This window comes from Nematostella vectensis, chromosome 13 (assembly GCF_932526225.1).
Source record: "Nematostella vectensis chromosome 13, jaNemVect1.1, whole genome shotgun sequence".
Lineage (NCBI taxonomy): Eukaryota > Metazoa > Cnidaria > Anthozoa > Actiniaria > Edwardsiidae > Nematostella > Nematostella vectensis.
Window position 1 is genome coordinate 9,859,324 of NC_064046.1, and position 14,932 is coordinate 9,874,255.

The 14,932-nt window shown below is 39.8% G+C and overlaps 2 protein-coding genes across 3 annotated transcripts; both read left to right on the top strand.

The window, feature by feature from the left end:
- The first annotated feature begins 1,250 nt into the window (after positions 1-1,250).
- On the top strand, positions 1,251-6,625 carry LOC116619015 (protein PRY2). 2 transcript variants are annotated; one of them, XM_048721186.1, is made up of 6 exons: positions 1,251-1,348; positions 1,552-1,610; positions 1,969-2,232; positions 4,175-4,348; positions 4,636-4,879; positions 5,807-6,625. In XM_048721186.1, exons 2-6 carry the CDS (start codon positions 1,553-1,555, stop codon positions 6,252-6,254), a joined length of 1,188 nt encoding a protein of 395 aa, XP_048577143.1. In that variant the 5' UTR covers positions 1,251-1,348; position 1,552; the 3' UTR covers positions 6,255-6,625. The 2 variants fall into 2 exon arrangements, with proteins under 2 accessions (XP_048577143.1, XP_048577144.1); XM_048721187.1 differs by having other exon boundaries at positions 4,178-4,348.
- A 1,636-nt stretch (positions 6,626-8,261) lies between these two features.
- On the top strand, positions 8,262-13,944 carry LOC5513811 (protein PRY1). The gene is made up of 7 exons (XM_001633958.3): positions 8,262-8,338; positions 8,938-8,978; positions 9,069-9,212; positions 10,664-11,032; positions 11,903-12,140; positions 12,904-12,982; positions 13,280-13,944. The coding sequence occupies exons 2-7, from the start codon at positions 8,945-8,947 to the stop codon at positions 13,487-13,489; spliced, it is 1,074 nt and encodes a 357-aa protein (XP_001634008.3). The 5' UTR covers positions 8,262-8,338; positions 8,938-8,944; the 3' UTR covers positions 13,490-13,944.
- Positions 13,945-14,932: the final 988 nt, after the last annotated feature.

Below are 14,932 nucleotides of genomic sequence, written 5' to 3' on the forward strand. Positions count from 1 at the left end.
CTCCAATTAAATTCGTGCTCTCGAATATTTTTGAAAAATTATAAGGATTAAATGACCAGTAGGGGCTTGCCCGTGCACCGAATATGGTTTTAAATGTCCCTGTATCGTACCTCAACCCTATCTTATTGCAACAGGATATTGCAACAAGAAGGGGGTGAACCAACCCCCCCCCCCCCCCCCACACACAACGGCCGAAAGTCCACTTTTTGTTCGCAATAGACGTGCTATTTGTAGACAAAATTAAAAGACATTAGCTAGATCACTCTGGTATGTATTCAAATCCGACAATAAACGTCCCGAGTAGATACTGCAAAGGCATAAAAAAATCACTTTTTGTTCTTTCGGAGGTGGTTAGATTTTTATCAGAGAATTCATTCCTCTGGGTCCAATTTTTCGGATTTTGCACCTCCCCCCCCCCAAAAAAAAAAAGAACCTGGGTACGGGCCTGGCTGGCGAGTGTGTTGGTGGCGAGTGAGTTGGCAGCGAGTAAATCCCCGATTATTTTTAGGAAATAAAGAACTGTTGGGAGAAATGTTGACAGATATGCGTTTTGATGGCTTCGAGCTTTAAAAAATTCCAATCTAAAAACTTCCAATCTAAGGTAAAAATGTGAGCAAAAAAGAATTGATAGAAGCAACATTCACTAAAATTGCAATAATCGAGTAAGTCTAACGTTTCAACCTTTCTTTTTCCCCCTTTACTACAAAAAACACAAGTAGCGAAAGCTCTTTATTTGTCCCTATTGATATTGCGGTAAACATATTGCGAAAAAAAATGAAAATATAAAACAACTTGTTGAAAAGACAAATGTAGTCTAGTGTTGTGTTTATATGTTTACTTTTTGCGTGTTCTCTAGCCGTATAAAAACGCGCCTTTGTGTTTTTAAAGAATCCCGATTCAAACAATGTTCAGGACGGAGGCCAAGGTAGGATTTCGAGCATACCTCACGTTTTGTCCATATAAATTCACACTTTCTCCCGCTTAATCACGCTCAAATCACGGTGACCTTCTCACAAATAGCTGCAGTTCAACTAGCCCAAACCTCGGCGCCACACGATTTTTTGTCTCTAATCTGCGTGTTTGACCATGGCAAGGTCCTTTTGATGATTAATGCACACTTTTTAGGTGTTTTTACGTCACTATTTCTCCTTTTCTATCGCTACACTAAAATTCCGCTACTTACTTAGCGACTTTTTCCGGTTGCGCATGCGCATTGTCCATGTGCCGCTGACTGCAGGTGCTCTCCAAATGCCCATCTCTGTGTGGTCGCCTCAAGAGGATAACCGGCCACGCGTTTATTCCAACGAACAACTACAAACAGCTCTTTAAAAACCTCAGAAAAACAAAGGTAGGTAGAAATTTGTTTCAATTAGTTGTTCTCCCTTGATTAACTTTACCGTTTTGTTTCTATTTTGTGCGCAGATATTCATAATTGTTGACAGTTGAACAGCGCGCATTTGTGTTGCTGGGATTATATAAAATGTTTTGTGGTTCTATATCCAGTCTGAGCGCTTTTTTATGGCTTTCAAAATTCTGTTCTTTCTTTTCTAGAATGGCTTCAAGAGATTCGATAATTTGCTTCCTGTGTATTGCTGTGACCACACTAGGAGGTACATGCGGAATCAATGCTTAGAAATAGCGATATTCATTCACTCGTTTTTTAAATTCATTATTTGCCTCTCACATGCCCATTACTTCACAAAATACTTATAAAGATATATTTTCAATGTGTGAATTCTAATTAAATTTAAAAGCAGGGGATTGGAGGTTCTTTGGGAAGGGTGAACCGGGTGAGCGTCAAACGGTTTATTTCAGTACCCATATCTATCTATTGCGGCAGGCGTTTTTCAAAATGGTCTCAAAGAGCCTGGGTCCGTCCCTAAGCACGTGCATCTTGGAATGTGTGATTCAGAGAAGATTCACACAAAGGAACTTACTTGAATGGTCCGATTGTTTATTGTATTGCAGCTCCCTCCGATCGTCTTGGAAAATTCAAGATCAACGATGGTGGAGTTAATGGAGAAGGCACCTATCTCGTCAGGGATAACGGCACCACAGTATTGGGCTTTCAGCTAATGATTGACGGCCCCAGCAGAACGTCGCCTACCTTCAAACCCATCTCCGGCCCTGGACCAAGCAAGGACTCCGGTCAACAAAAGCAACAAGAACAGGGTGCTCTGACAGAAGAACAAAAGGCGACGGGCTCTGATGATAAAGTGCCTGCTCAAAAAGGTTACTCACTTTAACCCTATTCAGACCGGGCTTTTTGGGGCTTCCTCTGACCATGGGGGGGGGGGGGGGGGGGGGCTCTTTCGGACATCCGTTAGTTTTGAACTTTTGGAGCTATAATGACCAAATTTTCAAAGAAGACAAAGAGGAGCAAAATGGTATATTGTGTTACCATAGCAACACATTATGACGTCATTACGACGTCATTTAAGAAATTTGGTTATAAATAGCCTATCTTTTGAAACCTTTCCATACAACATCTATAAAATCCAAATAAGTTATCATAATTAGCTCGTATTCGAAAAGCGACTGGTATATTTCTAAAAAAATTGTCTTTGTGACGTCACGATGACGTCACTTAAGTGAGCAGAAACGGACATTCTGTTATTTTAGATATGTTTTTTTGTCTTTTTTCGATAATCTTATTATCTTGCAGTAGACATATGTTATTACTGACATACATTACATCTGTGACGTCATTGATTGGCATGATACCTTTAATATAGCATAAGTTCGCGAATGGTCAAATTATAGTCACAATTGAAATATCTTTCCAAAAAATGTTTTTTATTCACAATTGAGGGATATAAAAAGGATTTTCCTAATTTGGATGTTAGTTTAAAAAAAAAAAAAACAGCGATTTTAGCTAATTATGTGACATCAGCATCCGCCGTCTTGGATCCGCCATCTTCGATCCGCCATCTTGGATTTAATGAAAGTTATTTATTTTAATTAATAAATACAAGGTAGCCAGATCTAAAGCATTTCGACAATATTTAATCTTCGTTTTACGTTGTATTAATGGTTTTAGGTGGATATGAATGTTTTTCCTATTTTTACAAGCAATATTTTGAGAAGGTCAAAAATTGACAAAAAACACCACCTCTCCCCCTAAAAAAATAAAGATGTTATTTTTTTATTGTGTTTTTTCAAAACTTAGCATTAAACGTTTATATGACATGGATTGACTTTGAGCACTTCTTATTAATAGTTGATCTTAACGAATTAAAGCATTTTGAGCATTTTGCCTAATTTTCGTTAAACCTGTCTCAAAACCAAACTGATCCCAGATATACTTTGTAAAAGTGGTCAAAGTTACGTAGGGGTTCGTGATGTATTAAAGGAATAAGAGCGAAATGCTCGTGTAGAATTTGTGTTCGCTTTAATGCAATGTTTCATGTCGAATTGGCGTTCCAAATAACTGTGCATATGAAGTTCTAAAAAGACTTTCTTTTTCACAGTTAGACTTTTTATATGAAACACTTATGCTACGAGGCTACATTTTTGTGAAAAACATGTGTGGACGAGTTGACTCTATTTTTGTGGACGAGTTGACTCTACTTGTGGACGAGTTGACTCAATTTGTGGACGAGTTGGTTGTGGACGACACGGTTTGTGGACGAAGTGACTGGATACCCAAATATCAATGCTTTAGCCCTACTAGTTTTTAAACTTTATTACAACTCAAAATTGCTGGTGGCCTCAACTCCCCCTCCCCCCCAACCCTTTATTCAAGCGGGAGCTATATTTAGCTAAGAGAAGAGTTATGTTTTAAAGGAGATTGCTTTTTAATCCTGCATATTGAGCTTATTTAGTCGAGATATCTTTTAACTTTAAAATATAATAAAGTGTTCACCAAATATTGCGAGCGTAATCGACGCTGCTTTCTTTCAAATTGCAACCCTAAGGATCCATTTAGAAGCCCTTCAAATAGATATGAAAATACTCGCAGAGAGATGTAGCAGGCCTAGTAAAAATTGAAGGTGGAACGTTAGAGAAATAACAAGAAAGTATTGGGGGCTTAGCCACGGGCCCACTGGTCATTTCCTTATATTTTTTTTAAGATATTTAGGGGCACCAAGTGCCCAAACCCCGGCTACGGCCCTGACTCGGGAAGGCTCTGAACTCTTGAAGATGATCAACTTTGTCACACCTCTTTCCCTAGCAGCTCCTGATAACAAACTGACTGAAAAAGAACCAGCAGCCAATCTTGCAACGCAAGGTTCCCCTCCCGGAGATGAAGTGAAGCAACAACAACAACAGCAACAAAAGCAAGCCCGAAACGACAAAACGGAGCAGCTTCAAGCCGCAAATGCCGCGCATTTGCTCAGTGATGAAGGTAAAACTGCTTAAAACATTTATGAGAAATAAAATCCAAGCTAGTTAGGGCAAAGTATTATTAATTATCCTTGTGGGTTATTTGTTGGTTCAAGGGATGGGAAAGCCCTGAAATGCTCGATATTTTAATGTCATTTGCTTTTCTTCGATATCTACATCAACTTCAAGCTCAATTTTCCAAAGTAAAAAATAAAGGGTATGAAAACAACAACAAAGTTTTGAACTCTGAGTGTACTTTTTGAGAGCAAGCTGTGGTCTATATTGTCCTCGTTGTTCATATTGTTCCAGAACTCACATTCGTAAAAGACGGTCTGGCTGAACACAACAAATACCGTGCTATCCACAACGCCCCGACCATGATTCTGGACGAAGCATTGAGTGCGGAGGCGCAGAAGTTTGCAAAAGAGCTGGCCCACTTGGAAACCCTGAAACACTCGGACAGACCCTCCCGACCAGGAGAGGGCGAGAATCTTGCCATGGGGTGCTCCACTGAAGGGACCATCATGTCGGCTGCTGCAGCAGTGAAGAAATGGTATCATGATAATGATGTGTTGATATGATAATGGTATCATGATAATGTGTTGATATGATGATGGTATCATGATAAAAATGTGTTGATATAATGATGGTATCATGATAATAATGTGTTGATATAATGATGGTATCATGATAATAATGTGTTGATATGATGATGGTATCATAATAATGTGTTGATATGATGATGGTATCATGATAATGATGTCTTGATATGATGATGGTATCATGATAATAATGAGTAGATATGATGATGGTATCATGATACTAATGTGTTGATATGATGATGGTATCATAATAATGTGTTGATATGATGATGGTATCATGATAATGTGTTGATATGATGATGGTATCATGATAATGATGTGTTGATATGATGATGGTATCATGATAATGATGTGTTGATATGATAATGGTATCATGATAATGATGAGTTGATATGATGATGGTATCATGATAATAATGTGTTGATATGATGATGGTATCATGGTAATGATGTGTTGATATGATGATGGTATCATGGTAATGAGTTGTTGATATTACGGATAAGATGAAAATCATGGTAGTTATTGGAATGTCATGATTATGAAGATAATGATGATGACGAAGATGTAAAGATGAAGACGGTCGATTGTGTTTATAAAGATATTTGATTTGAAAGGTGGTTCGAATGATACTGATATGACAACTACAATAGTGTAGTAATGAGTAATGACGCTGGTGGTTGTGGTGATGGTTTGATAATGATGGGTGTGAAGGTAGGGTTGATATTGATAATAATGGTGGTAAATGCTGATAATGATGGTGATGATGATGATGATGATGATGATGATGATGATGATGATGATTGCATTATAGTAATAGGTACGGGAATACAAACGATGAAGCTCTTACACGAGCGTGACATTAGTACGTATCATTCCAGGTATGACGAAGTATGCAAGTACGACTTCAACAACAAAACCTTCCAACGCCCCGCCGGTCACTTTACTCAGATGATGTGGAAATCAACCGATCGGTTAGGAATGGGGCGAGCCTATGGTAACAAATTCGGACTCAACTGCACGTACGTGGTGGCTCGGTATAGTCCAATCGGGAATATTGCCGACAGAACAGCGTCCAACGTGGAAAAAGGAACCTTCGATCAGACATACTGCAATACGGTTACGCGCGCGGTCCTTGCAAAGAGCGAACCACAAAGGGATGAAGAGAGAGAGGGGAGAGTTGGGGAAGATGAGAAAGGATACCTTGAAGATTATAATGGCGACCAGTATGGGGACAACGAGAGTGAGGGTTACATGGGGGATGAGCCGGGCCGTGGGGGGACTGGTTACCGGGAGAAAATACCGCGACGCGAGATCAACGTGTTGTAGGTCCACTTTAATTAAACGAAGCCACAAAATATGTAACTAAATGCTTAATAAGCAATACCAATGCCCTATAACAAAAATAATAACAACTTTTACTATTATAGAAAGCAATTAAAATTGAGAAGTTTACATTCATTACTTCTAAGAAATCAATTTATGATTCACTACATAGTTATAGTTACCGTGACATTTTATTTAATCTAAAAATAAGATCACTTAATTATGTGACTATAACAAATACAGTGTCATATTATACTAGCGCAAAAAGAGATTATTAGCACCTGCTGAAAGGGTTTTAGCTTGTTAGGTTAGGTGCATATGTGAAACATATCGCTAAGCTAAACGCGTGTAGTAATAAATCATTGATCTTGGTCTATTGTGGTATGTTTATTTTCTATCTTAAGTCCCTTTTCAAGGCTATTTTTTGCTTTTCTAATGTTTTATTCGCTTTGAAAATTCCTGCGAAAGCAATGCATAATATCTATATCACTGGCTGTCGCTTTTTCCAAAGAGCCTGAGGCGAGCACACAAGCCAGAGTTAAAACATTAGTGCCACTGACTATTCCAAGATCAGAAGATGATGCAGCCAAAAAGATGAAGTTAACACATTTTCTGACATAAACATGTTGTGGCGACCATGGCATGTCATGTCCCTAAAAACGAATTGGCCGATTATATTGGAAGATAACAAAGCTTCAGCATGCCTTGGAATGTTAGGCGGGTGGTAGAGAAACATTGAGAAAATTCGAGGAGGCACAGCCACGTCCCTACTGGTCGTTTCCTTTGGGGGCAATAAGTGCCCCAAGGTCACCACCCCCTGCTATGGCCCTGGACAGTATTTGGTATGCCATAGGGCTAGAGGCAAAATGCTCATATACATCACATGCTCAATACTTCCTTAGGTGTCTATATACAATATTTTGAACGTTTGACTTTCCATTTCAAGATAGCGGCAGCCGTTCTGGCCCAGTTTAGGGCTATCCTGGGTACTACGTTTTGCGTCAATTTTCTAATTCTTTTAAAAGACTTACAATATAATTCATTGCTAAACTTTCTACCATAACTGGCAACAATCTCCAAGTACAAGCTCTGCGTAAATGAACTATAAGAACAACTCTGAGGTAAAATCAAAACAAGGGTATTGCCTTATTATACTGAATTTTAACGACGTCAGAATTCCGCGATTTTGAAATGGCTATATTTCACAAACTTTATTTTCGCGATTTTGCTTTTTCCGTAAAAACCAGGTCACTATTCTTTTAAACTAACTAAATTCACGAAACTAGGGTGACGCGAAAATAGTCTGATAAGGTAAATAAAAATAGCGCATACGAAGTGCCTCAAGATAAAGCTGGCAGCATGCACAGATGGAGGAGACACATTGCCTTTTTATTTTAATCAAATATTTAACCCTTAGTTTCATGGTCAGGGGTAAAAAATGGCAAAGCTCAAATTGAAGGTTGTGCTAGCTCACATTTGCTTGATTTTTTTGCCTAGGGGTTCCTTGTCAGGCCCGTACCGAGGATGTTTCTTGGGGGGTGCGAAATCCGAAAAAAGTGGACCTAATTTTTCCGGGGTGGGGGGGGGGGGGGGGGAGGTTTGGGGCGGGCGTTCTCAGATTAAAATCTGACCGCCCGCGGAAAAAAATATGAGTTTTTTATGCTTTTGCATTATCTCCATGGGACGTTTATTGTCGGACTTGACTACATAGTGATCTAGCTTATGCTTTATATTTTTGTCTACAAATAGCTCTTCTATTGAGAACCGAAAGTTGACCTCCGCCCTCCACTGGGTACAGGTCTGCTTGTGTAATATAAAACATAATAAGCATTAGTATTTTTTTGGTAGATAATCCTCTGTCAGGTTCATGTAGAAGTTTTATTTGACCCGTAAAATCCTACAAATTCACACTCTGTCGACACACACGATTCTTCAATGACTTAGACCCTGTGAGTCGTATCTCAGCGAACACTGCAGCACCAGCGACCGATTCATTAATTATTGATGCGAGGGTTATATTCGATAATTTTTTAATTAAGAGATCTTGCCTTCTCGAGATCCCAAGTCAAGTGTTTGCGCAACAAAAGGTAGGTAATAATAATAACTGGAAAAGCAAAAACAAACATTGAAAATATCCATCATACTTTAATTAGTCAATATAAGTAGTTGTTGATTTAAAAAAATCAGAATCCCTCCCTGATTTACACAGGATTCCTAGGGAGACATATAATTAAACTATATGGCTGAAGAGGTCTCCCTAGAAAATAAGATATGTCAATCTAAACAAATAAACAGCAAGAAGAACCGTTACAATTTTAGTCAAGGATCAGTCAACCCCGCTAGGATGTAGAGCGAGCAAAAAATCATAGGAAAATATTAAATGAATTTTGACTTAAAAAAACAAGTACCAAGACAAAAAAAATATTCTAGCGACCTCTTATTGCCATTTTCGCGCATGTGCGCAGTTGGAGTTTCATGATTATTAAATGCCTCTAGTCTCAAACTGTCATAACGATTCTGCCTCTCACAGAATTTTTTTTCATCGCTTTAAGAGAACTTAGGGACTAAATTAGAGATATAAACACGAATCCCGTTGAAGACGTAGCCATTTTATCTTTTTATTTTATAATTAATCTAGCTTTTTTATCATAATCTGAACTTTTTAATGTCTATTGAAATTCCACAGGAATACCATGCCTCGCCTGGAGCTTCTGGTTTTGATACCAGGTATGCCAGTTAAGCCAATCAAGCTAATTAGCAAGAAAGACCAATTGATTACTGTTTTTTTAACATTTAGAACACAAATTGTTTTTTTAGTTTTGTTTCACAGCATAGCCTTTGTGAGCACAAAGAGCTATTACGTCAATAAACACCTGAATTTTAACATTGGACGCACCCGCACCACGCGGTCAGCAGAAAGCAATCAGGGGAGTTTCAAGATACAAGATGGCGGTGTTGTCGGTGAGGTGATAGTGGCTTGTGATTGACGTTATATGTAAACACCGTAATTATACAGGTGCGCATCCAGAATGTTGGTGGATGGGAGGGCTCGATTTACAAGACATGAATTTTAAATATTAAAAAGGTTGAGGGAGGTATCCACGCAACATCCACCCTCTGACACCTCAATGCAGTCGCCTTCAACTCCTGGGGTAAGGGGCGAGGGGGGGGGATATATCCACGCAACATCCACCCCCTCCTGACACCTCAATGCAGTCGCCTTCAACTCCCGACGGGAGGGGGGATATCCACGCAACATCCACCCCTCCTGACACCCTAATGCAGTCGCTTTCAACTCCTGGGGGGAGGGGGGGGCCCTCCAGAAAAGTAGACGAGGGGTAATCGTCACATCTTTGTAAAACATTTCGACCAACTGCCATCCCTTAGGGCGGTGTTGAAGGATTTTTTCGATTTCGCTATCTCTTAGGCCATAAAACTCGACCAACTGCTTTTCATTAGGGAATGTTTTTTTTCCATTCTGTTATCTTATAGGGTATAAAATCAGACCAATTGCTATTCCTAAGGGGGTGTTAACGTTTTTTTACGATTCTGCCATCTCTTAGGGTTGAAAATTCCTTCGACCACCCCCAGTTTGCTATCGCTAAGGGTTAAGAATTTCAAGTTAAAATCAATTTTCCCGACGATCACCTCCGTCTGTTTTTGGCGGAGTCACCCCCCCCCCCCCCCCTCTCCCCCACGGGCTTCAACTACCCACCCCCTCCTACCATATCCCTTCCCCAGTAAGATCAAAATATCAAGATGTTCCATTCTTAAACTTCGCACATACACACGACACAGTACATCAACTAGCTAAACTGTGTGACTAATGAGTAGACTCATTTCATATATAATACCACACGGGTTCTTTCGTCTAGGGAGGGCTGGAAATAGAAGCTATAGAGTATATGCAGCTGTCTAATAAACATCGCCCTCAAATACTTCCATGATGGCAAAGCATTTTCCTGCATGTTTTGCCACAGGCTTACCAACCTCTCAGTCAGTCTCCCCAGTAACTATCTCGAATATTTTCACGATTGATCACCTCATGTAATTGTTCTATAATTGTCTTATTTCCTAGAATAAAGGTCACAATATACTCTCATTGCTTTGTGATGTGTATTTTTCCAGAATAAGCGGTATTTCTAACGTTTGAGCAGTTTCAATCGTGAAAATATTCGAGATAGTTACTGGGATTGACTGGAGACTGACTGAGAGTTTAGTAAGCCTGTGGTTTTGCCGTATTGATTGAACACATGCAAACTTGCAGGGAATCTCAATTTACTTTATGGCTTTTGGGTCTTTTGTTGTGGCGTTGTTGCTACAAAAGGCATTCCCGCAAGCTTGTCTCCGTAGACAATTCTGTGTATTTAATATACAAGATAATGTCTTTGTTTGTGTCGTGTGGAATTCAGGTGGCGGTGTTTTTGATATCACGAAAGATGGTAACGTGGATATGAGTATCACGCTCAAAATAAACCCCGAGGCATCCTCGACTAGTGGAGGGTCATCTCAACCTGGCGGTGGAGGAAATGAGGGGCAGACCAAGCCCAATGGTGGAGGAAGTGAGGGACAGACCACGCCCAATGGTGGAGGAAGTGAGGGACAGACCACGCCCAATGGTGGAGGAAGTGAGGGACAGACAACAACCACACCCACGACTTCAAGCTCGGGTAATGGCAGTGGTACCACTGCTAGTTCGAGTAGTGGGAATGGAACCCATGCTACCCCGACAACAGGCAGCTCTAACAGCTCAACCACGCCATCGTCCTCCGGTGGAAGTGGTAGGTTACAAATCGTTGTTATGCATCAATGTATCAGTAGAGATTCTTATCTTGTAACCGGCTTCCTGTAAAAGTAAAAATATTACTAGTGTCCACTAAAAGCCTGCTAAGACCTGAAAAGCAATAGCAATATGCTATTTCGATCATAAATCAATGTTTCATTTTTAAAAAGTTAATTCTAAACTTCGACATTCGAACATAGACCAGTAACAAATACTTTTATATTGGTTTGGGCCGGTCAAATTGTACGCGTCGGTTCATAAGTACATAATATCAAAAATATGGCGCCCGACTAACCCGAATAACTTGCTGCAGAAAGTATATTTAGCACGGAAAAAAGTTACTCCTTGAATATTATATTGACTACTAAATATTTTGATGTATTTTTGTGCATTTTGTTGCAAGAATCTTCGCTAATTCGAAAGCATTTCCAAGATGCATATAGATATAAGCTCTCTGTCAGCTTGAATGTTGTTATTTTTAATAATATTTTTAATATAATTTAATAGTTTTGCTGTCTGATGTTTTATAACAGCACATAAGGCTGGACCAGTCCGGCCTGAACAAGTTCTAAGAACTAACGCGAACAATTCGAGGACGGTCCTGTCCGGCCGCCCAATTTTGACTCATTAACCTAATAGCCAGCTTTCTAAGGAGGCATAGATATATTTTAATACAAATTCCATGCGCACACCAGCTAAAGTCCACTAGAGCGTGGAGACTGAACTGTGCAAAATCTGTGAATTATCCATGATCTTGCTGGTATTGCGAACGGTTCGTCTGACACCGAAGCATCTTTGGTGCCAATTTCTAGTGGCGGGCATAATGATATTTGAAATTAAACTACTCTTTCATGTTGGTGTATTTCAGGCTCAGACCTTCAAAACGAAGCACTTGAAGCTCATAACAAACTGCGTGCCATACACAATGCGCCCGCGATGACACTAGACGCGGACATCTCCGCTGGTGCGCAGGCGTGGGCGGAAAAGATTGCCGCAGACGGAACGGGGTCTCACGACCCAACTATTTTTGACCAAGGACTTGGCGAAAACTGGAATATTGCTTGTCAACCCGATCAGAAATCGCCAACGGCGACAGTGACGCGCTGGTGAGTATAAAGAGGGCACAATGTAGCCTCTGGTGATCTTTTTGGGATTCCTGTGGTTGTCCTTCAGGCAAGAAGGGCTTGGGAACAAGAAAAATATTTAGTGACGTCACATCATTGACCACAGGAATCCTTAAAACAAGGAATCGAAGCATAAAAGAAAAGACGCAAGAAATTATGTGGTGGAGTACCAGCGATTTAATTGTTCTTTTTTTTAAAATAAATTACAGGTCTAAAGTTCCAAATAAGTCTACTGGTGATCAAGTCATATTTTTATTTCGTAATTTTTCTTTAAGAAAAAGTACTGAAAGAAAGAAAATAGTTTTCCAGATAATGGGGGCGGTCCACATTATGAATGCGGTAATTTCTTTAAAGTTACAAAACGGTTGTAATAAACAAGCTGTCAGGTTCCGCAGAACCCCCGTTGTATGTTCAATTGAAGTCAAAAGAGATTGGGGAATGGAATAGAGAAGCGGATTTCGTTTTCTCCCCTCCCGTCCTAAGCTTGGATAATTTACTTTCTCTCACGAGGCAATATTTGTAAATTTTAACCTGACTTCAGTTATCGAGGACTTGTGTGAGTAAAAAAATAGAGAGTCCAGATCGGGATGCTCGGAGTAATTGAAGGCTCCAATAACTTGGATTTGAAATATACGATAAACGTATGAAGGGAAATTATCAAGGTATAGTTATTTACATACAGATTTTTTTTTTTGCTTTATACAGGCTCAAAAAAGAATTTAGTAATCCATGTTTCTCTCATCAGGTATAACGAGGTCTGTGATCCTGGCTTTACATTCGGCAACTCAGATGACCCTGGTTTAGGGGCCGGTCATTTCACACAGGTAAGTTTGCAGCGGTTGGTCAAGGTGTGATTGGGTAGTGATGGGTTTACGAGGATGGGGTTGATAAGGGGGAGAGAGGTGATGGTTAGCCGGGGAGGGTCTGATGTGTGGGGGAGAGGTTTGATGTTTTGCCGGTGACTAGGTGATGGGTGTGGAATAAAATATATTTTTTTATGTTCTTGGGCTGGAAGCAGTTGCAGCTGAAGCGCTTAGCACTCTGGCGTTTCCTTACACTCATCGCATGCATACATACACTCTCTTTTGACAATCTTTTTAACATAAAACACTCATTAATAGGTGGTTTGGAAAGGGAGTACCAAGCTTGGCTATGGCAAAGCGAATGGTCAGTATTCAGGCGCCGAGTGCGAGTTTCACGTTGGCAGATATAAGGCGGCTGGTAACTTCGGAGGAAAATACGCAGAGAACGTTGAGCAAGGAAGCTTTGATCGCAACTCATATTGCAGTTCTGTCAGTAAAAGACACCAAAAGCTTCACCCCGTGGTATAACGATGGCTACAGAACAACAGAGTTTAATCAATCAATTATTATGATTTAATAGTGTGAACCATAAAATCCCATGCACAGTAATCGCTCGATGACAACGAGCACAGGTGCGTACTAAAACTGTCGGGCATGTAGTCCATTGAGAACCTTTCCCGACTGTCGGGCATATAGCCACTGCGATTCAATGTTTTGGTTTTTGAGATATCATTATATCTAGAATAATTGCGAGTGTAACGCCACTATTTTTTTCATTTTCGTAAATGAATGATTTTGATTGCAAAGTTCTTATTTCTATTTTTAGGCGGCGATAGATGTTCTTATTCGCCACCCTCCCTTATACTAGTTTCCGGTATAAGTTCCCTATCAAATGACAATTTTTTTTCTTGTGTAAAACAAACAACGTAGACCTTATTTGTAGTTGCAAAAGATGATCGAATTAAACATAATAAGCGAAATTATTTCGTGTTTATCTTTGGTGATTTTTTTTTTACTTTACATATCCTGCTTTTTGGGCTCCTTGTGTCTCAATTATCAGAAAAGTAAACCGCTTGCCATAGCGACAAAACCGTTTACTCGTCTTTCCTAATAGCTCCCTCCGCCTGAAGAAAACATCATCGTTTGGGGGGTCTGGTAACGAGAATATTGCGTTACTTTCCAAACTCCTTCTCAATTGACTAATGACGGTGACAATATATATATATATTTTATCTGATTACAAGTCATATAGTTTACGTAGCACTCGTGACACGGCAACCTAAAAATTGACGACGAACTTGCTGATTTTCCAAAGGAATTGATTACTTTCCATTGAAATGACCGCTGGTGACAAAAACGACATTTGTTGGTTAAATTTTCTTTCTCGATCGTAAAGAAAGAGTGGATGAGTCAGGATCGTATAGCCACTTCTGAATATGCTTTCTATTTCAAGGTTTCAAAGGACAGCACTGACGCGCCATTGTTTTCCACCAGAAGCATTAACCTAATATTTTGGGGCACAATATGTGACCGGGAAAGGGGGGAGGGAGCAAAAGGACCCCCTCCATTTTGTGTAATACGACAATGCAACTTTCAGAAAATGTTTCCCCAAGTTTGAATGACACGTCACACCCTTTTGGATGTGTCACGACCATTTTTTTCGAAATTCAGGCCTAACACAAATTCCTGCAAGTTTACTTGTACATTCTCAATATACACAGTTCTTGGGCCTAAGAAAAGCGAAATGATTGTAGCGGATATTCACATATGGTAGTTAATAGCCTAATAGTTAATCAAACGCGCTAGAAAACGGCAACTCATTTGTCGTTTTGATTGGCCAATTTACGTGCGTGATTAACACATTGACCCCTCAACCGGACTGTACCCCTCAACCCAAAAAAATTCATATGAAATGCAAAATAAACACAACAAGATGAATATACTTAGGCATCAGTCTAAGGGATAAATGGT